General features: G+C 39.4%; 2 protein-coding genes across 4 annotated transcripts; one reads left to right on the forward strand and one right to left on the reverse strand.

The window, feature by feature from the left end:
• Positions 1-35: 35 nt before the first annotated feature.
• Positions 36-8,233, forward strand: gorasp1a (golgi reassembly stacking protein 1a). 2 transcript variants are annotated; one of them, XM_077535419.1, is made up of 9 exons: positions 36-237; positions 492-572; positions 657-860; positions 943-1,029; positions 1,207-1,337; positions 3,510-3,645; positions 3,768-3,873; positions 3,965-4,090; positions 5,112-8,233. In XM_077535419.1, exons 1-9 carry the CDS (start codon positions 58-60, stop codon positions 5,513-5,515), a joined length of 1,455 nt encoding a protein of 484 aa, XP_077391545.1. In that variant the 5' UTR covers positions 36-57; the 3' UTR covers positions 5,516-8,233. The 2 variants fall into 2 exon arrangements, with proteins under 2 accessions (XP_077391545.1, XP_077391536.1); XM_077535410.1 differs by having other exon boundaries at positions 37-237; positions 3,947-4,090.
• A 119-nt stretch (positions 8,234-8,352) lies between these two features.
• On the reverse strand, positions 8,353-19,159 carry LOC144027654 (WD repeat-containing protein 48). 2 transcript variants are annotated; one of them, XM_077535395.1, is made up of 18 exons: positions 19,022-19,159; positions 18,207-18,347; positions 18,044-18,119; positions 17,745-17,957; positions 17,556-17,644; positions 15,514-15,615; positions 15,031-15,255; positions 14,195-14,269; positions 13,894-13,996; positions 13,713-13,810; positions 13,510-13,617; positions 11,393-11,489; positions 11,203-11,298; positions 10,940-11,045; positions 10,585-10,672; positions 10,235-10,311; positions 9,952-10,144; positions 8,353-9,829 (listed from the first exon to the last, which is right to left on the reverse strand). In XM_077535395.1, the coding sequence occupies exons 1-18, from the start codon at positions 19,067-19,069 to the stop codon at positions 9,734-9,736; spliced, it is 2,031 nt and encodes a 676-aa protein (XP_077391521.1). In that variant the 5' UTR covers positions 19,070-19,159; the 3' UTR covers positions 8,353-9,733. The 2 variants fall into 2 exon arrangements, with proteins under 2 accessions (XP_077391521.1, XP_077391513.1); XM_077535387.1 differs by having other exon boundaries at positions 18,044-18,122.
• Positions 19,160-22,793: the final 3,634 nt, after the last annotated feature.

Genomic DNA, 22,793 nt, shown 5'->3' on the forward strand with positions numbered 1-22,793 from the left:
ATTCAGATCAGTGGTCTTGCACGTTCAAGACACGCAAAAAGGGCGTTCGATAGGTCGATGGCAGCTTTGTTCGATTATTTTTGTCTGCAGACAATATGGCCGCGGACTGTCAGATGTAATCATTTTACGTGTCTTATTTTTTGTTTTATTTATGTTTCAGAGTCTCTTGATGAGATGGGTTTGACACAGAGTTCGGAGGTATCCGACGGGGGAACGTATGGATATCACGTCCACGGTGTAAGATTTGATTGACCCACTTATTCTGCTTTTTGTGATTTTGAGTTAGCAACAGAATAGCAGCTTATCTGTGCTAAGTAGTTGTACCGGTTAAACATGTCGAGGTGGCACTTTAAATTGGACACATTTTGTATTCATTCGTGGTATATAACACAATTAGTTCGTATCTATTTTTGTTAAATGAACGTGGTGTCAATTGTGTTCTTATTGTGCTTGATGTTCATTATTATACAAATGAAATTTTGTTTTGGCAGGTGCAGCCGAATTCTCCTGCAGAAAAATGTGGACTGCAACCATTCTTCGACTTCATTTTGTCTCTGGACCACAGACGACTTGTAAGTAAATGACACATGCATAGATGGGTCATACAAAATCTAACACCTTTGAACTGAATGTGAATTATTATTGCTATGTATCAGAATGTAGAAAACGACATGCTGAAAGAGGTCCTGAAAGCCAATATGGAAAAAGCGATCAACATGGAAGTGTACAGCACCAAGAGCATGATGATTCGCGAGTTAGAAGTGACGCCCAGCAATATGTGGGGTGGACAAGGGCTCCTGGGGGCCAGTGTTCGCTTCTGCAGCTTCCAAGGAGCCAATGAGAATGTTTGGCATGTCCTGGTGAGGATGAGAACACATTTGACTGTAATATAATTCCACATCTTGTCTCTCTTTTCATAAAGATCACATTTGTTTTCCCAAGGATGTAGAAGCCAGTTCACCTGCTGCACTGGCAGGCCTCCATCCCCACACTGACTACATTGTTGGAGCAGATCATTTGTTGCAAGATGTAAGTAGATGTAAAACTGTATGACACGACCAAAATGATTTTGAATATTGGTGCTATAACAAAACAATGGTTTTATTCCTAGTTGTAAGTTACAAATGTGAGACGATAACTGAGCACGATCCCAATGAGCATAAGGTGACTGAGATCCATTTATTCATCAGCCATTCTATTTTCCAGTCAGAAGACTTCTTCTCGCTGATTGAGGCCCACGAGGGGAAGCAAGTGAAGCTGCTGGTGTACAGCTCGATCACGGACGACTGCAGAGAAGTGGTGGTCACTCCCAATGGCGCATGGGGAGGCGAGGGAAGGTACGGAGTACGCACCCAAATCTAGTGTTTCGATAGTTAGCGTACCAACCCCTTATATTACATGTATCTAATTTTTCTTTGTGATGCTGGTTCTGACTTCTAGAAGGTGTCTGTTTCTTTTTCTTTCTTTCTTTCTTTCTTTCTTTCTTTCTTTCTTTCTTTCTTTCTTTCTTTCTTTCTTTCTTTCTTTCTTTCTTTCTGTCTTTTTTCTTAAGGTACTTTTTAAGATCATAGAAATTATAGCCATATTTTCTCACAGATTTTAATCCACTATATGTTAAATAACCCCTAACCCTAGCCCCTCATTCAAGTTGGAAAAGTGACCATACCCGTGTATGTCAGCTTTTCACGTCGTCAAAGTTGCACTAACTCCACGACTAGCAGCTACGCTGTGGCGTCCGTGCTCTCATCCAGTGCTAATGAGAAAAGGCAATATTGTGGCGGGTTAGTTGCATTCAGTCTCCCGTCGGTTTGGTAGTTGAGACACCCGGCTTTCGCCGAGTGCTTCCGCCGAGTGCTTCCGCATGTTCCGCGAATGATTTGACTCGAAAAATACCCGCAATGAGACAAAAACGAGAGGGACCGTCTTTTCTCATCCCGATCGACGGACAGAAACGTGATTCAGTCAGTGCTCGGTACGTGTATTTAATCGAGGCTCACATCATTGCCTGTGTCCAAATTCAAAAGGCTGGGTCCTCCGAACAGTGGATTTCCTAAGCAACTTGGCACCCTAGGCAGGATTTCTGGTAGTGCCAGTTTGGGGGGTGGGGAGGTGGTATTGTTCAGGGGGCCGGGCCAAATGTGAAAGCGGGCCGAGTCCGGCCTGCGGGTCGTAGTTTGTGGATCCCTGATCTAAACAATACAATTAGGATGTGGCTATTGTGTCATTGCTAGCTTGCTTCAAACTTTGACAATTAAACAAAAAACAAACAAACAAAAAAACCATTAGATAAGCCAACCTCCACTCTCATTTCCTCCAAGCCATCTCCCGGTTCACGTAGCTTGTCATGTCGTCCGGGTATCCGCAAATTTACCACAACGATCATTTGTGTGTCCAAATTCACAAGGCTGGGTCCTCCGAATGCCGAATTTGTCGGCTGCATGACGGCACTCCCGACTGACAGCACGCACAGACATATGAACGGATTGTGAATGCTGCCTGTCGTTAGCGCATTGACCGAGAGTCTATTCATTTGGAAGCCCGTGCTGTCTTGCAGCTGACAAATCGGGCCTTCGGAGGAGCCTTGTGAATTTGGACACACCCCTATTGTGTTGTATTGTGTTGCATTGCAACTAGAGATGTCACAATAAGGGCAATATTGTGATATTAAAACTGCCACAATATCGTCGTCGTCGTCATGTTCACAATATTTAAAAGGACATCTGTTAAAAAAAAAAAAGTCAGGTTGATTTCCATTTGTGCAGTTCTAGCACCCTCTAGTGGCTAGTTTATTAGTGCAATTTAATTTTCATTAGAGATGTTTTGGCCTTCTATGTTTAAAATCTGTTAATTGTCAATGAAGGGGAACCGAATTTGCTTGTTAAGTGATCAATGTGTGATCAAAGTGTCTCAATATTGTTATTAGAGATTGTAAGGTGGTTTATATGCATTGCTGTCATGTACAAAAGCACAATATTGTGCTTTTTTTTCACTATGAGCTCTCTTTTTTTACAATATTGTGATCTTTTTTAAATATCGCCAACTCCCTCACAGTATCGTGATAATTATCGTATCGTGACCTTCATATTGTGATAATATCGTATCGTGATGTTTGGATATCGTTACATCCCTAATTGCAACACGTGCACATTAAACGTGCATTGCAACCGCATCCTGTGTTATGTCTGCAAGGTGACGTATTTGGTGACATAGATATGCTCAACGTGATGGCGCCAAAAGTGACGCATCGGCGTGCAGTTATTGTGTCGACGTCACAACGTGTCTTCCCAGCTCTATTAGCAGAGCTGAAAAAGTTTACACCAGATGTAACCTGCACAAAGTTGGATGACATAATTTCTCCATTTGCGTTTACTTCAATCAATCCGTCAATCTGGTTTTCAGTTCATACAACTTTATTACATTTGGTTTTGAAGTGTTCCGTTCTGCAACATCTCCTTGATGAGCACTGGTGTATAACTGATCTTGTTGCTTTTACTGATTCCTAATTTCAGTTTAGGTTGTGGCATTGGGTATGGCTACCTGCATAGAATCCCTGCACGTCCTGATAAGTCAACACCAAAGACCCCCGTGCCTGCTTCCCCTGAGGAGAGGCCAGCTCCAGAGCTGCCTAACCACGGCTTCACCGAGGTACACAACCAACAAGATTGAATTTGACCTTCTCTCCAATACATCAACTGCTTCTTTTACTTACTTGTGCTAATATTGAGTCCTACTGGCATGGCCATAACATACAGTACATGTGATTTTAGGCACCCTTGATGGCACCTTCAAGCCAAAGTGAAGATGTGTTAGACTTGAGACAGGTCACCCTCCAGGATGCTTCTCTTCCTCCAGTGCAAAGTCTCATGGATCCAGGTGAGTGGAATAAAGACACGTGTGTGAGACTTCTGTTGGAATTTTTTTCTCGTGATTGCCTTTTTCATGACAGGTTTGTCTGATTCTGAAGTGGCTGCGATGAGCCCCGTACCTGCTGATTTGCTGGACAAGCTGGATCTGTCCGTGTCATCTGTCGACATGAACGACACCTCCCTTGCAATGAACTATGAGAAAGAGAATGACATCTCCGGTGTTGGTAAGTTAGTCGTTTTTGGGGTCATTTAACTACCACAGTTGAGAATTGAAAAAGGCTTGATTTATCTATTTGTTTATATTTGACAGAGGGGCGCGTATTGTGTGAAAAATAAGGATATGCATGTTTGGTGTCGGATTGTGTACTAGGAGCAAGAATGGCAAATCTGTGTAGGATTCATTCTTTCCATTGTCAACTAGCAATCGAAAAACGGAAAAAATTGCTGGTTTATATTTACGTGATGCATGAAGCCAATTACAAACTTTTGAAATAGATTTTAAAATTTTATAAATGGCTGAAGGATTATTTGATGTAGTGTGGTTGTGGTCCTGACTGACTGTAGGAGTTAACAAGCACAAAAAAAGTGAGAGGGGAAAAAAATATAGAAACCAAGAAGATATTTTACCAAATTTCTGGGCCACATAAAGATGACCAAATAATATTAAAATTAAACTCAGACCTGGCCTGTTTTTCAATTTTCTATTTTTGAGCTGAGCCTGTTTTTCCCATATTAGATTAGTTTAAAGGACAACAAAAATAAGTTTCACTTGACATATATGATAATGTATGAGTAATATTTTATTATTATTATTATTTCAAAATAGGTTTTGTACAAGGCCACCTACCTAATAAATGGCAATTGGTTGCTAACTGTCAAATTAATTTGTTTTCAGTGACTGCAATGTCAACACGTGCTGTTATACAGTATAGAAAACCAGACTTTTGCTCTCCCAGGAAAGTTGGTTGAGCGCATTAAATAAACATTAGATACACTTTCCTCTACTTCTCAGGCTGGGATTGATTCCTTCCTGTGATCCAAACTTACAAATAGACAGTGAACACCACAACATTGTTATATATGTAGTCTAAAGTACGTATAAACTAGTGACTGCCGCCATAATTGTATTACAACAGGCATAAAATTGAACAACTTAATTTTATGGTAGATGAACAAAATAATAAAACTGTTGGAGGGTGTTTTAACTGCACTTTTCCAGTAACTATTTGATTTCCTGTTCTGCAGAGGCGCTAGATGGAAGTGAATTACCTTCTTCCAACCAGATTAACCATCAAGAGCGGAACCCCCCGTCCTCTGTGGATCTCACCTCAGATATCATGATTGGTCAATCTGATCGCGGTGATTCACCGGAAGAGCCATCTTACCTCAACTCCACTCACATAGCAGACTCCCTCTGCCAGTCCAGTCACAGCCACAGTCCACCAGCAGGTGCGCTGCCTCCCGCTGAGCCACTGGAGCCGTACAATGAACCTCCTTGTCCGCCTGCTACTGATGTTCTCCCAGGTGAGACCCAAATGGATGAGTCACACCCTCTGGAAACTGAAGATCAGTCCAAAGATGAGACTCATGTTCATTACTGTGAACATGAGGATACTGAGGGTCAACCACAAGAGCCAAAGTCTGAATAACGCTGCATTAGGGCAAGTGGAAAAAGCAAAAAAACAAACAAAAACAGCGAGTGACAATCCCCTTATTTTTAATTATTTAAAAAAAAAAAAAGATTTATATTATATGGAGTCTGGACTGCATCTGACCAAAGTGAGTACACCTCTCACGTTTCTGCAGATACAGTATTTCATTACATCTTTTCATGGCACAACAATGAAGAAATGGCACTTTGACACAACGAAATGTAGTCAGCTTATATAAAAGTAGTAAGTGTATAGTTTATGTAACAGTGTAAATTTATTGTTCCCTTAAAATGCAGCCATTAATAGCTAAACCCCGGCCAATAAATATACAGTTAACTCATTTGCTCCCAAAAACATATAAAAACGTTCTATTTTAAATATCGCCATGGTCCCAAAAACGTATGTATACGTTTGTTTGCTTGTTTGATGCTAGAGCATACAGAAGGCTTTGATACGGACTCTGACTTGAAGAGGACGCTTAAAGCAATGGTAGTTATTACAAAAAACGGCCAGCAGGTGGCAGCAGCGTATAAGGGATCAAACAAAGCCATGTTAAAAAAAAGCTCTTTTCCCCAGTGTTTTAAACAGATTTGTGAATAATGATGAAACTTAGCTATCTTCTAATGTTAATTGTTGCAAAAAAAAAAAAAAAAAAATAGATAGAAATATACTTTTTTTTTTTCCTGATGAAAGAAGAGACTAATCTTTCTTTTGGTATGTTCCATGTTTTTATAGCAATAGAACACAATATTCTGTGGGCCTTGCAAAATAAGTCAAAATCCAGTAAAACAGCCGGGAGCGAAGGGGGTTGCTTCAGTGAAAATGGCTGCGGGCGAATGAGTTAATAACTGACTAGATTTCATGGTTAAAATGTCATTTCTTCAGCGTTGATCTATGAAAAATAATTACAGAAATGTGAGGGGTGTACTCATTTTTGTGAGCTCCTGTACAGTGCTCACCAATGAGTACACCCTAACAGATCTGTTACGAAACAAATCCTCACTTTGGCATGGTATACAAAACAGTAATCCCACAAATATAGGCCACTGACACACCATCTAGCGAAGCTAAATTTAACATAAAAAAAAAAAAAAAAAAAAAGTAGTTTCACATGAATTCTACTACAGGTTAGTCCAAACATTAAACTTCTAAAAAATATTCCTATGTAATGTTCACCTTAGGAATGGGTGTTAAAAAAATAAAAATTCTTACTTTTTTTAACGAGGATGTACTCGTTATGTTGAACACTGAAGTACAAGCCTAATTCCAGTGGAGTTGGGATGTCCAACAAAACCATTTGCAATTCCTTTTTAACCTATAATCAATTGAATACACTACGTACAAAGACAGATATTTAAGGTCCAAACTGATAACTCTTTTTGGGGTTTTTTGAAACTATTCTCTCAATTAGAATTTGATGTGTGAAATGTGTTGTGAAAACGTGAGGACAGAGGCAAACGAATGCTTTGGGGGACGCAACGTTGGAACAGGTGTGCAGGCTAATTGGAAACAGGTGCTTGTCATACCTGGGAGCATCTTCGAAAGGCTCTGTTGTTCACAAGCAAGAATGGGGCACGGTGCACTGCTTTGTGAACAACTCTGTGAGCAAATAGTCCAACCTGTTTAAGAGCTTTTCTCAATTTAGGGATTTCGTCATCTAACAATCCGTAATATCGTCACAGGATAACGAGAATCTGGAGAAATGTGTGCATGCGAGCGGCAAGGCCGATAACTAACATTGAATGCTTGTGACCTTCGCATAAAAAAACTGCCGTCATTTTGTAAAAGGGCCAAAAACCACTGTCGGTTAAAAGTTCTACAAATACAATATCAAACTCTACCATCAAAGCAAAAGCCAAATATCAACAAAAACCAGAAATGCCACTGGCTTCTCTGAGCTTCAGCTTACCTGAGATGAATTGATGCAATGTGGAAAGGCTGTTTGCATCTACAAAGCTTCATCAATTGCTGTCCTCAGTTCCCAAAGGATTGAGAGGAGTTGAACAAAATAAGTCATGTGTATATATATATATATATATAACTTGAAATGGATATGCAAATCATTGTATTTTAAATTTATATTTTAGTTTCCCAACTTGATTGGGGTTTGTACAAGGCTGAGTCATAGAGCCAGAAAGGTACTACAATCTGTTATGCTGTTTTCATATTTGAGATCATTAAGTTACTGCTGATTTTATATTGTTGTTCAGATGTATTTTCATTTAGTGCAAATTGATAGCCTACATGTTGTGAAACTTGATTCTGACATTCCTCAATGTCATAGTCGACACTTTCAAAGAAGACAGAAATCACATACAAAATACATCACAACAGTACAAAAGCACATTATCATATCACATGAAGTGATGATATAGACAGGCTGACCTTTGGAATAGTTTATATTTATAAATCTGCTTGTGCTTTAACGTAGTTCAAGTATGGCTTTCTTTTGACTAAAGATTTGAAGAGACTGTTTTTAACGTTTTAACTCAGCTTGTGAAGCAAGATGTGTTCACCCAGTCAGCTTGACACCACCCTGTGCAGTTATGCGATCTATGCAATATTATACAACTTTTACTTTACTTGAAGAACAAGGTAACAGAATAGGTGACTTTTGTAGGTAGTTATAGTCATGGTGCTGTTGAGTAATGTTTTTGTTTCTGGGGGATGTCCAAGTTGAAATTAAAGTATTTTTGCAAATATTCTATCAACAAAGTCAGTTTTTTTTCTTGAATATTTGATACTATATTATGAAAACATAGACACTGAATAGTTCCTTATTCAAACTCATCTGCCAAACACCTCGTCACATCCTTGCATGAATACCATTAATGTGTCATTGTTAAACCATTCCAATTTATTTCTTTGGAAGCCTAAAATATACATATTTCACAAATTATTACAACAATAGATATTACAGTTCATCACCTAATTGGGGTAACCATCCTGTTTTGGCTAACTCAAGCTCACTTGACGTGTTCACATCGGCCTTTGTGGCAAAATGAATACCATCAAGTTTACAATAAAAAGATCTGCTTGGTGATACCAAGAAAAAAAAAAAGTTTTACCACTTGGGATTGTTTTGGTAAAGGCAAGTCCATCCATTTTCTGAGCCGCTTATTACTCACAAGGGTTGCGGGGGGTGCTGGAGCCTATCCCAGCTGGCTCCAGGCAATAGGCGGGGTACACCCTGAACTGGTTGCCAGCCAATCCAGGTAAAGACAAATCATATACTATTATATCATATTTCATTGGGCTATTTAAATAAACTATACATTAGGAACAGCTCTCACATTGACCAAGGTCATTGCTGATTACCCAAGCACATAGTGAGATTTCATATATTTATATATAGCTATAATTTAAAATGTCTAAGATGATTTCGACAACTACAAACATTCTTAAAGAGTAAACTGCAATTTCCAGGTTGTAGTGAATACAACAAAATGCCATTTGTATCATCCATGTTAAATTACTGCCATGAATGTGCTCTAAGGAATTGGGAAAAATAACTGTTGGTATTAGGTAAACTGTACAACAAAACTGATGCAATCCTCCCGCTTCTTCCAAAGGGGGGGAAAAGAAAAAGTCACTTAAATCAAAAATTTTGTACACAAGGTTAACATGGAAACATTCTGCTCACTGAGAACAGCACAGCGAAAGAGACAAAAGACAATTGTGATGACGTTCAAGCTCTGTCATAATTCCAAGTGGAGGTTACGTTCAAGTGAGGATGGGCGACTGACGCTTCCAGAAAGTGTGGGCGTTCCAAACTGGAGATACTGTTGACACTGTGGAGTGTTTTTAGAACAAGGACAGGTCTGGAATGTACTATAACATTCTGCACACGCGCGCGCACACACACAACAACACATTCACTCACACAAAAATGTACAGCAGTTTATAATAAACATAGCAGTCAAAGATGTAAAAAAATAAACAAAAAAAGATTTTAGTCCTGCAGAGTAAAATTGAGAGTTCATTCTTCAAACTGTTAAAAAATAATAATAATAATAATAATAATAAATTCATGTTGTCTCTTGGCTGTTCCAGCCTGTTATGTTCCCTATGACACATCCTTGGAAAGATCTCATCGAATTCCTGTGGATATTACAACCATTTGACTGTGATTGGACTTCAGGACACTACATGTCGGATGAGGGATGATTGGCAAATGGCTAAAAAAAAAAAATCTTGCTTTTCCAAATCTGACTTTCACGTAGACTTCTGCCTATAGTGAAGTGTCAAGTCCCCACCACTTTTCCAGATAAAATGTTTAACTGTTCGGAGGTCCATGTTGGGATCCAGAACCTTGTGAGGAGAAGAGAGGAAGGCCAGTTTTTAGAAGGGGTTCTCAAACATTTTACAAAAAAAAAGTACTATGTTATGGATGTATGTGAAAATAGATGAAGAGTAATTAAAATAAAACGTACCTGGTCTTGACACATTAGTTCTATCTTCTCCTCAGCTAGCATGGCCATGTCCTCTTCCTTTTCCTGCTCCCCGGGCTTATCGTTGGCAGAGGAACTGGTGGTCTGAGACTCATTGTCCAGGTTGATGATCTTCTCATACACATGCTCCATCACCTTCCTCACCTGCAGCATGTCACTGGCTGAAAGACGGTCCCTGTGTTACACAAAAGGGGCAAGTAAGTTTATCCAAAAGAAGGCGTTTGGCCTTGTCCATCAGGAAAGACTGAGGGGTGGGAAAACTCACTTCTTCAGAGTTTTTGCACCAGAGGATGAATGAGGCTGGAGGTAGAATGGAATTTTGTTGAACTTGGGCATATTTTTCTGGCAAAAAGAAAAAAGGGAATCAAATCAAATCAAAGTGGAATGCTGCTAACAACAATGCATAGTCAAAACTCACGAATATTAAAATTGGCATTTCCTTTGAATTAGTGTTAATATTTTTGAATACTGATAATGTACGATTAAAGTGAGACATCGCTGGACAAGAAAACAATGCATGCATACAACTTCATGATACCAGGTATGCAGTCACTTATACAATCTAAGCAGATTCAGTTTTGATCATGTATATAAAATCAACTTCACTTTACTCACATCTACAGTTATATCAATGACCCATTGAGGAACAGTCTCGTTCAGCAGCATGGACTCCGTCTCTCCGCCTGAATCTCGGCAAAGCAACCTGCAGCGGAATCACACCAGTGATGAAGTGCACTCACATTGAGACTAGTATCCTCCGTTTCCAAGGTCAAATTCCTAAATACACTTTATGAAATCATTTTCAAGATTTCCCAGCACAACTATTTATACAACTGATCAAAAAATTGTGTTACTTTAAAAGAGGAGAAAACAAAGTAATAAAAGTCAAACAAATCACACGTTTCCTAATATAAATACAGGAGACTTACTGAAAATAGCCCTTCACCAAACTGTGAAAACACAATGTTACCTAAAAAGAGTTCTGCCACCCGCTTCCCCAAAGATAACCGGCGTATGTGGTGGCACCTGGAAGTATCCATTTCCTTTCTGGATACGGTTCTCCTGCTCTCCATTCACTGTAGGCAGGTACAGTACTATAAGAAATGTTTACTCAACAGATTTAGCTTCATTTCATCAACTTACACTGTACTTAAATGTAAAAGTGACCTGTCTTTGTGGACATGCAGTAAGATGGAAAACCAACTGTTGATAATCAATGTCACACTCTCTCACCATGGTTCACTTCGTTCTCTTCCTCATCCACGGAATTGATGCGAGTTCTGGGCCAGAACTCCAGCAGAGCTTGAAGCAGCAGCCCACCCAAGTTCACTGCAGGGACAAAGAGGATTTTTACATTATTCATAGACATATATCATCCGAATTGCAATGATTGCAGCATAAATGACCTTTGCGGCTTTCCTACATTTGGGGTCGGATCCGTCCGAGCTTGAGAAACCGGCATCCTTTGCAGACACCCAGGCAGCGAAGCAGTCACTCTCGTCCAGTGTGATGGTGAGCATCTGGTCAGCAGCACACAGCACAGACGAAATGCAGATTTTAGACCACCATTTTCCTTGCATTAAGGCTGAATAAAGATTTTGGATTCTTTCCCCTGAGAGCTGGTCTCAGCTGGATCCAAAAATGGGTCGCAGACGACGCAGACTAATATTGGGTGGGTTGTAGACAGCGAGGTGCGCGTAATATTGTAATAGTACTGACATACGATGTTTTGTGGTTGCAAACATCAGGCAATAAACGAGTTTTGCAGAGGCCTAGCAATAGCATGGAGTAAAAAAATAAATAAATACAAAAATGACATTATTTTGACAGGGCATGCATCAGAAACATAATTAGTTTGAGTGTAACCGAAAATGTATTCCAATTCCATATGCTTCTGTACTGAGCTCCCATGTGAAACATATTAGGTAAGGGATTTCTCCAGAAGGAAAAGATTGGTGTCAAGATTTAAGTGAAATTTTGTGACAATATATTATTCAATTATATTTTGACGAGAGAGTGTGAGTAATTCACAACCCTCCATAAAAGCTTAGAATTGCCTACAGATGCCACAAGTTGGCGTCAAGCAATACTTTCATTTCAGGCAGACACTCACAAAAACAACAAATATTTGTTTTCTGGTGAATAACAAATGCTATAATTATCATTTATTTATCTATTAAATCAGACAATAGTTTGAGCTGCAAATGAAATACGTGAAGTCAATGATCACTGTTTATTATTTTTGGACAAGCACTTTTTTATCTTCATCCTGTTTCTTAAAGCGATTGTGTAAAACTTCACCACTAGATGTCGCTATATAATAGAATTCAGCCAAAACACTCCCCGTGACTGATTCCCAAGCCTAGCACCAATTCTTATTTTGTGTGAATGAGCATCTCAGCGAGGAACGGCGACTTGGAAGTCTGTGAGAACCCCGGCGAGCGAGGATGGAAGACCGATTGAGTCAGATTTCACCGGAGCAGCTGACAAGAGCGGCTAGTGGGAAAAGCTAGTTTTAAAAAAAATAAAAAAATAAAATAAAATAAGGCTAATAAAGCAAGAGCAAAGCAGAAGTCAACAAACGGCGAGTATCCGAATCCTGGGACTCAGCGACGACCACCTGCAGGTGCCAGCTAGCTACATCTGCAAAATTGTCCTTCAGGTATCTGTAGCAGGAAGATGGCGGCGAAACATGTCGGTCTCCTGTACGAACATCCGCCACTGATGTAATATAATTTATCAATACTAGACATGTTATAGAACTTTTTTATTTTTTCCATGTTGTTGAAATGATTTGTGATTGAATTATTGGTTCACCACTAGATGGCACTAAGTATGAACCATTTACAGAATACAGGTATTGGTTCACACCAATCAAATCTGTAAGCAAGTGAAAACATGCCGTGGTCTAACTTTAGTAAACCCATCATTACAATACAAATCTGCATGAAAATTATTGGGTCATGAATATAAACAACAAACAATTACAAGGAAACTGAGTGTGCATTTCTGTACTGCAGTGATACGGCTCAGTAAATGTTGGGAAATACTGTTGTATGGTGTGATGATGTATTCTTACACAGATGCGCTAACTAGTTCATTGCACATCACTTGTAACTGAGGAGCACATCGTGTTTTACAATGTAAATCTTATTCCTAATACTGAATGTCAATGATGAAAGTAATAATGCTTTATTCATAACAGCATCTTCCTCACAGTGGATGATTAACCATCATAAGACATGAACGTGCTCTAACACCAAGTCATTTTTCACTTTCTCTAATAATAGATTTCCTCTCCGCAGTGATGAATCCATCTGCTCGTCATTGCCCGTATTCAAAACAAACGGCACAATAATTGTGGCTGTTTTTTGCCATGAGTCTAACAAATGTGATATAATTTTATATTAGGACATCCATTCAGCAGGTCCAATTTTGCAGTCTGATACCAAAAGTTATCTAGTAAAATCGCATTTACTATACAATTTAACAGTTTGAGTACAGAGGTAAGATGTTTCCACTTTCAAGATTTTGACTTACCCCAGTTTTCAAATCAACCGAGAACCAGTTTGGCACGTAAACCATCTTGAAGCGCTTTTTAATCTCCTCGTCAAACTCCACTTTGCCCAGGTCTTCACCTTTGCAAGCCTGAAGATCACACAAGGGCTTCACTCAAACCAAAAGACTGACTTGAAGATATTTCCGTGGCATTTTTCGACCATATTCCACTGCTATCATTTTACCTTCAGGACATCCCAGAAAGCCACATTATTGTTGGTGTCTTTGGTAAGTATGTGCCTCTTGTCATTCAGAATGTGACACTGTATAATACTGGCCCCTCCTGCAAAGACAAATCAGATGTTACCATTTAAACTGTGAAAGAGGGCCTCAGAAAAACCTCGAGCGTGACATAAACATGTTTACCCTTGATGACTTGCTCTGGCTGTGTGCACAGTGGCGTTAAAGGGGTGCTGCAGTCATTATCGTACTCCCCTGACGATCTGAAGTTGTGCATTCCCTTGAGAGACTGTAAACGCGTACACAGAAATCAAATACACACTTCACTGCAGCATGCAAAATGACCTTGGTATCAACAACATGATAAAGAAAACTGGTTTGTCACGCAGAATACTTCTTACAGGTTGACATTTGGTATCATTAATTTAAAGTACACAGTATTCTGGAGTCATTCTGCCAACGCGGGCGCCACATCACGCATGCCTACCCATTTATTAACAGATGACTTGGTGGTGGAGACCCAGATAGAAGGAGGCGGGTCAGCAGATCTGTCCAGTTCCATCTGTGCAAGGGACATAAGAATTCAGCTTGAATTAAGTCCAGTGCATATGCAGGGGGGTCTTTGGTCTACAATAGGAGTTCCGCTCCTACTGCGCTGACAAATTTGTATGTCAGTTGGGACGCATAGTAGTCTACGCTAAAGTTATACTAAAGTCATAATTAGAACGGTAAAGTCAATTCCTTTGTTTTTGCTGTATGCTGAAGACATTTGGGTTTCAGATCAAAGGATGACTATGAATCAGCTTGAAGCAAGCATGCTGTTCATCTTATTTGGAGAACTGTGAGCAAGAAGGTGCAAACAGTGCTAAGGCACATTTTAAAACGTGTGTTTTTCCAAAGTTTTGCGCGTTTTAATTTCCAGGCAAAAGTTTGGAAACATCTTCCAGTGCCTTTGAAAGAGAAACTGTATCCAAGCTTTTGACTGGCCATCAAACTTCAAAGGTAGTTAAAGTGTGTCGGAAAGTAAAACAGCATATAATAAAATGATATGGTCTCTCTATAGCACAAATATGGACCCTCCCTGGGTGGGTCTGGAACGTACATCCCGCGATAAACAGGAATTCACTGTATTACGGTGTAGGTATTGATGACATTGATGAAATTATTGAGCTTGCAATTGTAGGCATTTTTTGTGTGTAGATGAATATGGCACACATGAAAACAAGCATTAGATGTTGCATTGCATGTTTCTTTTGCTTCCTTCTGGGACACTACTTTTATTTTGATTTGTTTGCTGACAAAGCGCAAGCAGCGGCTTCTTACTTTCAGTACTGGGGCCTTCTCCTCACAGATGAGAACTCGGATGTCTGGGTTGCGCAGGTCCGTGCAATAAATTTTCTTGTCTCGACCTCCAGAATAGACATGCGTGAAAGCCTCATTGACCTGCAGGGCCCAAACACCTTCATCGTGCACACGGTACGTGGCGATACATCGCTGCTGACCAAGGGACCACAAACGAATTGTTCCATCTGAACTGCCTGACAGGCACTGTAAGGCAGCAAAGCAGATTCATCAAAAATAAAACATTTCATGAAAATCTACCAAGTACTAGTAATTTTTAATAGTGATTAGTGATAGACCGATTAGCAGATTTGCATTTTTATTTATTTATTTATTTTTTATCTAACAACCGATAATAGATCAATTTGAAATATTGAAATGTTAACTTCAGCAAATCATTTTTAATTTTCGGTATTGGCCATGAAATAGCAGAAATATCTTTAATTTTCCAATAGCGGAACTCACTTGAGTACCATCCCGATTCAAAAGCAGCGACTTGACGTTATCCGTGTGACCTTTTAGCTTCATCAGTTTTGCGCATGTTCGTGGATCCCACACTCTCAGCACCTGGGAAAGATCATTAGGGCTTAAAGGCAGGCAATTGGGTGACAAGAAATACGAGCAAGCTTGTCAGTTCAGTTAATTGCATTGTCCAAGGTTTAATACGAAATCTTCACTCCAAAATGTTATAAAGGCTACGCACGCTACCATTTGTGTCCATAGTAAATGTTGGGAAACTTGTGGAATTTCGCACCCATTCCAATCATGGAGCAGATGAAATCTGAGTTGTGCAAGCCAAACTGTGCCGCCAAAGTGATGGTTGGTGAAATGCAGGTTGATCAAAATGGACAAAAAGGTGATCAAACTTTTGGTCTTTAGAGACTTTTCGTATTATTTGTTATAACCAGATAAAATCTGAATATGTAGTTGAACTCGGCAGTTGATATATATCACCAGTTTTGTATGGTTAAGGGGTGCAATATTTTGGTATTTGGCTATCCTACTGAGAATTCTAACAAATAATCAAGTATTCAGATAAAAAAAAAAAAACATTTTAGCATGGTTAAAGAGCAATATAAAATATAGAAGACAAAAAAACACAAAACAAAACCCTTTTCCACTTAAATAATGAATGATCAACCGGTTTTCATTTTTAGATAAGAATTTTACAAAAATCTCAACTATGCTTAGAAGCACACTACTATTTAGAATCATTAGTGAAATCTCTTCCCATAGATTTTGGTCTATGAGACCAAGTGACGTCAAAACCATAGTAGGAATTTTGCCGGCGTAAACAGCACATTTGAGTAATCCTGCTTTAAATTTGAAAGTGATCAGTAGGAACGACAACTGCATCAGGCTGTCGGCATCAGAGCGTGCAGTCATATTTGCCTATTAAAAATAATCCACTCTCACCAGTTCATATGGGGCACTTGGCTAGTTGCTAGTCGCTAAGAATGGAGTCGCCACTTAATGCTGGCAACAGGCACTGTATGATGCAATGTTTGCGTATTTTTTTCGACATCCTTGATTAACGACTGAACTTTATTTCAGGGAAACGTGTTGTTGATACCATTGGCAACAATTTGGGACTGCAATATAATTGTCCTAACTACAGTCTGGCTTATTCACCATTTACCCGCATTTGAAATGTTGAACTCGAAACCGTCTCATGTTGCTCTATCTTAATGCAATAGAAATTAATGACAACATTACGGATACTTATTGACTGACCCTCGTATTTACAACGTTGCACACACAGCAGCACGTTACACATTCATGGCATGCAAGCATACACTCAAAGCATGGTGAAATAAAACAATGGGGGACAATATAATCATTGCAGTCCGTGGCCACTGAGATGTAGCTATACAACACAGCCAGCTTTGATTACCGGCCCGAACAAGTATGCTTGGGGATCAAGAGAATTAGCATATCTGGTGGGTGTACTGATTTGTTTACAGATGTTGAACTGTGAGTCAAGCTAGCATTTAGCATTAGCCAAAGTTCTAGCACAACCACTGGCCACCTGATTGACTAGTCATGTTCAAACTTTTGTCTGTCGTCGGAGGAGCCCTTCCTCTTCTCCGTTTAGTTCCCCCGTGAACAAACACATGTGAGATATGTGGGGCGATGCGATATTGCACAATCTGCGGGAACGTGGCATAATAGCTGGTATTTAGTCCTCTGTGCCTTTAAGACTGACTCACAGAAGTTGGACAGTCACGTCTTTAATGTGTGTTCACAAAACAAGCAGGTTTGTGTATTCCGATTTCAAAGGAAGAATTTGGGACAGCGACTACTACGTTTAACACAAAGAGGTGTGAGTTGCAGATCTCAGGTGCTAAACTCAATATTCTTATTATGCTGTCCCATTTTACGTTTACATGCAGGGCAGGCTAATGGTGGATAATAACTCCACATTCTGTGTTGGACCTTACACACAGGATAGCAAACCAGGAAAAATCTCAAGACAGTCCACGTGAAAAAGGCAGGAGAAGCCTCACCTTTTCTGTGGATCCAGACACTATCACTGTGCCCATCTGGTTCATGGCCAGACTGTAGATTGAATCCTTGTTCCCACTCAGTGATGAAGCTGTTGCACACAAAATGTACTTAGTCATGCAACGTTGCAATACAAAAACAAGACCGTGACAGTGTTTTGGCCAAAATGTAACAGTAACAACACAGCTTACTTGTTACAGTGTTGTTGGAAGCAGTGAGTGCTGTGAGGGTATTGACATCCCAGAGAAATATCTGCCGGTCAAGCCCTGCAGATGCCACCAGCTCCTTGTCCTTAGCGTAGGCTAAGGCTTTTACATAGTCTTTGTGCGTTCGTAACGTTGACATACAGAAGCCTTTATGTGCATTCCATACTTTTACCGTTGTATCCGAGGAAGCAGATATCACTGAAAACACATGTCATCACCAGGTCAGTCTATACCAGGCAGTGGTGTGAATCTAGCATATTGAACACTTGGATGATCAAACCTACAAGTTTTCCCATTGCAGCAAAGGACTATGTCATTGACCCAGTCTGTGTGATGCTCCATTGAAGCAATATAGGGGTCCTGCTACAATGACAGACAACAAACTAAATACACGCAGGACTTTATCTGGAGTTTAGGATAGTTATGCATGATTGTGACATTCAATACCTTATGCTGGTAGACACTCCATATCCGGATGATTGAGTCTCTTCCAGCTGTAAAGAGCCGGTTCAACGCAGGATCTAGTTGGAGAGCATTCACCCCATTTCTGTTGTACTTCTCCACCTCATCTCTAATGACGTAAGATACCTGAAGCAGCAAGAGGTGGGAGACGAGGGCTGAGGTCAGGTTGCTCGTTCCATGACCTCCGATTTCCACGACACACATTTTGAAGAGGTCCGAAATATTATTTACGTTATCACTTTTGTCCCGCGCCAGTAGTGAGTAAGGGGAATTGTGGCTAATTTGAACGACATCTACAATGAGAAATACGTGCAAGTCATCACATACGAAGCGATGCCTAATGGGGATCAATAGTACACTTTCACTATTTAAAGCCATATTGATAGGAGGCACTTAATATACACCGATCAACGTACGTTCGTTCTCCCAGCAATTAGACCGAGCCCAACCCACTAAGATTGACGCAAAGCTATTACAAATAACGTAACTAATACAGCTCATGCATCACGGGTAATAGTTGACAAAAGCGATAGTGGAATGTGCAAACATCCGACACGTACTCGTTGAAGAAATGCAGGCACAAGTATCTCATTTTGTGGCCGTCGTTAGCACAAAATGCTGCACACTAAGCTAAGCTAGCTAAATTAGCCGGCTCGACTTTTAAGAGTAATAACAGCAGTGCTGCTCTTTTGTGACTATTATTAACGATCACCTATTATCTGCGAAAGACTCGTCTAAGCTAACCGCCAAGCTATAGCTGCTGCCAAGTGCGAGGTGATAAAGCAACTATTCGAATTTACCTGTACTTTTCTCCGCCCAGCTGCATTTTGCCTGTGATGCGTGGCCATCTTGCATGTTGACAGTCAATTCATGTGATGCTACATCCGGGACACAAAAAGAAAACACGTGCCGCGGAGCCTTTTGGGTAATGTGTCTACTACTTTGATGTGAACGTTACAAGGACCCTCAGACTTGTGTATGGCACTGTATGCTATCAAAACGTGTTCAACGAACATGAACAAGTTGGCTAGCTTAGATTATAAATATAGGAACCTTTCATAACAACTACTGATATTTGTGTTTGACAACATTTTTGTTTGGCAACAGTAGGCTACTCAAAAATCTGCAGTAGTTGTAGTAGTGGTGGTAGTAGTACACAGGGCTGGCCCAGGCTACAGGCGAGCTCGGCGGTCGCCTAGGGCGCCATCTTGTGGAGGGGGCGCCAAATTGCAGAAAGGAAAAAAAATAAAATTTAAAAAACACAAACATAAAAAGCCCTGCCCCCCTCTCGTGTTTTCTAGCATAAAATGTTATATAGCAAATATATTTTATTGAGTTCCTTTTTTTTTAATTACTTCTATTTCAAATAAATGACTGTGAGTTCACGACCTGCTGTCCTGGCGCCCTGAACCTGACCCGCTGCTGCCGCTTACAATGAATGAAAGGTAGGGGGAGGGGTCGTATATCATCTCGGAGTGTAGTGGCAGCACTTTAGAAAGATAGATAGATGGTTGGCACACTTGTGTTGTTTATACATTGACATCGACAACAATGAAAAGGTCCAAGCCTTCAAGTGCTGCATTAAGAAAGCGGAGAAAGGAGGAGGAGGAAAAACGGGCCCAGGGTAGAGGTATGTATGTCAGTCAATCATCATTGTTTATAAAATAAACACGAAAATAGCGTTAGCTTCTTAGCTTGCTTGTAACTTGTTTACTGCACCATTACATCCATGCTAGTAGCTACTTTGCACACAAGAGTGGGGCAACGCTTGCTGAGTTTAAACTAAAACAGCCAGTAAGTCCAGATACCTGCAAATGGATTTGCACAAGTCATTGTTTCACATAACCACATTAATTTATTAATTTATTGAAAATAAGAATTATGTGCTGGTTTAATGTAAACATCGATATAGTAAATACATTTTTTTTTTAACTAGATGCGCTGAGAAAATATTTGCAGCCACAACAAGCACCTGCAGAAGCTGTGGTAAACAATCCTTCAGTGTCATCTTCACCAAAGGCTACTGAATGTAAGTGCATGGATGGTGCATTTAATACAAACAGCCATAATTTCTGACATTGTATTCTATCATAATGCAAATGGATTTGTTTTCCCTGCTTTAACACCAAAATAATTTGAAGTGATGTATTTTGTTTAATGTACAGCTGAAGCAACAGCCAGTCAAGCACCAATCAGCAGTACTTTGAGTGACACAAAGCTCGATCTTCTAGATCCAGGTGACTATTTCAGTTATATCAGCTATTGCTGAATCATGTACAGTGGTCAGCATATACGAGTATACCACCTTTGAAAAATTTAAAGATTTTGTTCAATATCTCCCCGCGACCCTTGTGAGGAATAAGCGGTCAAGAAAATGGGTGGATGGATGTTCAATATCTCAATAAACATAAGAACAATTTCCAAAATATTGACAAAATGTTTTCTGTAGAATACGCACTTGACTCACAACATGAAAGTAAGGTTGTAATAGGATGCATAGATTACAAAATCTTCAATCTCTTAAACAGCTTTAATTAAGTGTTTTTTTTAATTATTATTTTTATTTTTATTTTTTATTAATTTTTTTATTTTTTATTTTTTTATCATTATCATTTTAAACTTCCTTATGTTAAATTTTTTAAAGTTTGTTGAATAATGTTTTCAGATTGTTAGTTTGTAACCTATTTTCATTTATTTTTCTTCCTCTGAATGTTAACTACTGTTTCTTGATGCTTATGTGTTGTCTTTCCTCGTGTAAAGCACATTGAGTTGCCTTGTGTATGAAATGTGCTATACAAATAAACTTGCCTTGCCTTGCCTTGCCTTGCCTTCAATTTAATCAAATTAACTAATGCAAAAAAAAAAAATGCAACCCACAACAAAAACGACGACATCTAGTATTTGCTACGAGCTCCATGACTGTTATGGGTAGCAACATGTCTGCTAGGCCTGGAATTAACAAGCCTTTTTCTCGGGGTCTACTTATTTGTGCAATATGTACTCTAATAAAAAAAAAAAAAAACTCTTAGCAGAGATGCAGTCATTTCTTACCTGGCCAAAATCCAATATGTCAAGCATGGAACTTTTTGTTTTTCTAGAGGAGAAAAAACTTCGAGAAATCTATCCCAACATGTGGGTAGCACTCAGAGTGGCCGCTACCATACCAGTGACTGTAGCATCAGCTGAGAGATGCTTTTCCAAGCTTAAACTAATAAAAAACTATTTAAGGTCTACCATGTCACAAGAACGGCTAACTAGAGTGGCACTTATCAGCATCAATCAAGAAGTATCCAGGCAGCTATCTTTTGACGCACCAATTGATGCCTTTGCTGCAAGGAGGTCCCGGCGTGCACTATTTTAAGTATTTGCCGTTATGTTCCTAAGTTATTTAGTGAAGTTTTTTTGCACACTATTCACATTATCTGTGAATCACCTTATTGCCAAAGTTTTACGATATATCAAAGTTTGTATATTGATACATTTACTATTTTTTGTATCTTACACATTAATGTACATAGTGAAAACATTTTGAGGTTTTAAATACTGTCATTTTGCAAAAATTGCAATAAAAAGTTGCATTGCATTGTACTTCTGTTATTTTTCTTATTTTTATTTGTTTGTGGAATTTGGTATTTATTGTGTGGTGTGCTATTAAATATAATATATCTATATTTTTTTTGTGTGTGTGTTTTTTTTTTATGGGATTGGGGGGGGCTACCATGTACATTTTCGCCTAGGGTACCAAATCATGTAGGGCCGGCCCTGGTAGTACATAATAGCTATACATATAGTAACACTATTTTCGTGAGGTAACGAGTGTTATAGATCCAAGCTAAGACTACAACAATCCATCTCATCCTGCGCCTCATCACAACAGGTAGGTATCCTTTCGACAATAACCCTCATAAATAAGAAACAAATAATTCAGCATAAATGCACAAGTCAATGTAGAAATAAATAATCTTGCATTATAACAATATAGTAACTAGTTTAAAATATTACTGTTAGCACAGAAAGACTTATGCTGGAAGCAAAAATGGGTCAGGAAAAACATTCAAACTCACATTCACACCGAAGGACAATTTATCTTCAATTATGATTTTGGAATATTGAAGGAAGCCGGAAAACGCCTGTGCAAGAATACTCAGGATGGCCACGACATAAATAATAATAACAATAACAATAATAATAATAATAACGCTGATTATGATGATGATGATAATAATAATGATAATAATAAGTGCAGCTATGTATGTATTGTCCACTAGATAGCGCAGTAAGGCTGCGCCGGTGAAACTAAAGCCGTGTACGTAGCGTTGACAGTTTTTGATCAGTTTTGCTCTATTACTCTTAAATCTATTTGTCTGTCCGTGGGTGAATGCGAGTGTGTCCCAACAGGGCATATATGGAGTACCAAGGGTATATGTGAATGCTGTAAAGTGAAAATACTATTTCTGCCACTGTCAGTTATGGACCTTGAATCGTAGCCTAATCACTTAACATGACGGCGAGCCTGCCTATATAGATGCAGTAATCCTCTGTGTCCCATCCCTCCTCCCTGCCTCCCACGCT

The sequence above is a fragment of the Festucalex cinctus genome, chromosome 1, assembly GCF_051991245.1.
Source record: "Festucalex cinctus isolate MCC-2025b chromosome 1, RoL_Fcin_1.0, whole genome shotgun sequence".
Taxonomy (NCBI): Eukaryota; Metazoa; Chordata; class Actinopteri; order Syngnathiformes; family Syngnathidae; genus Festucalex; species Festucalex cinctus.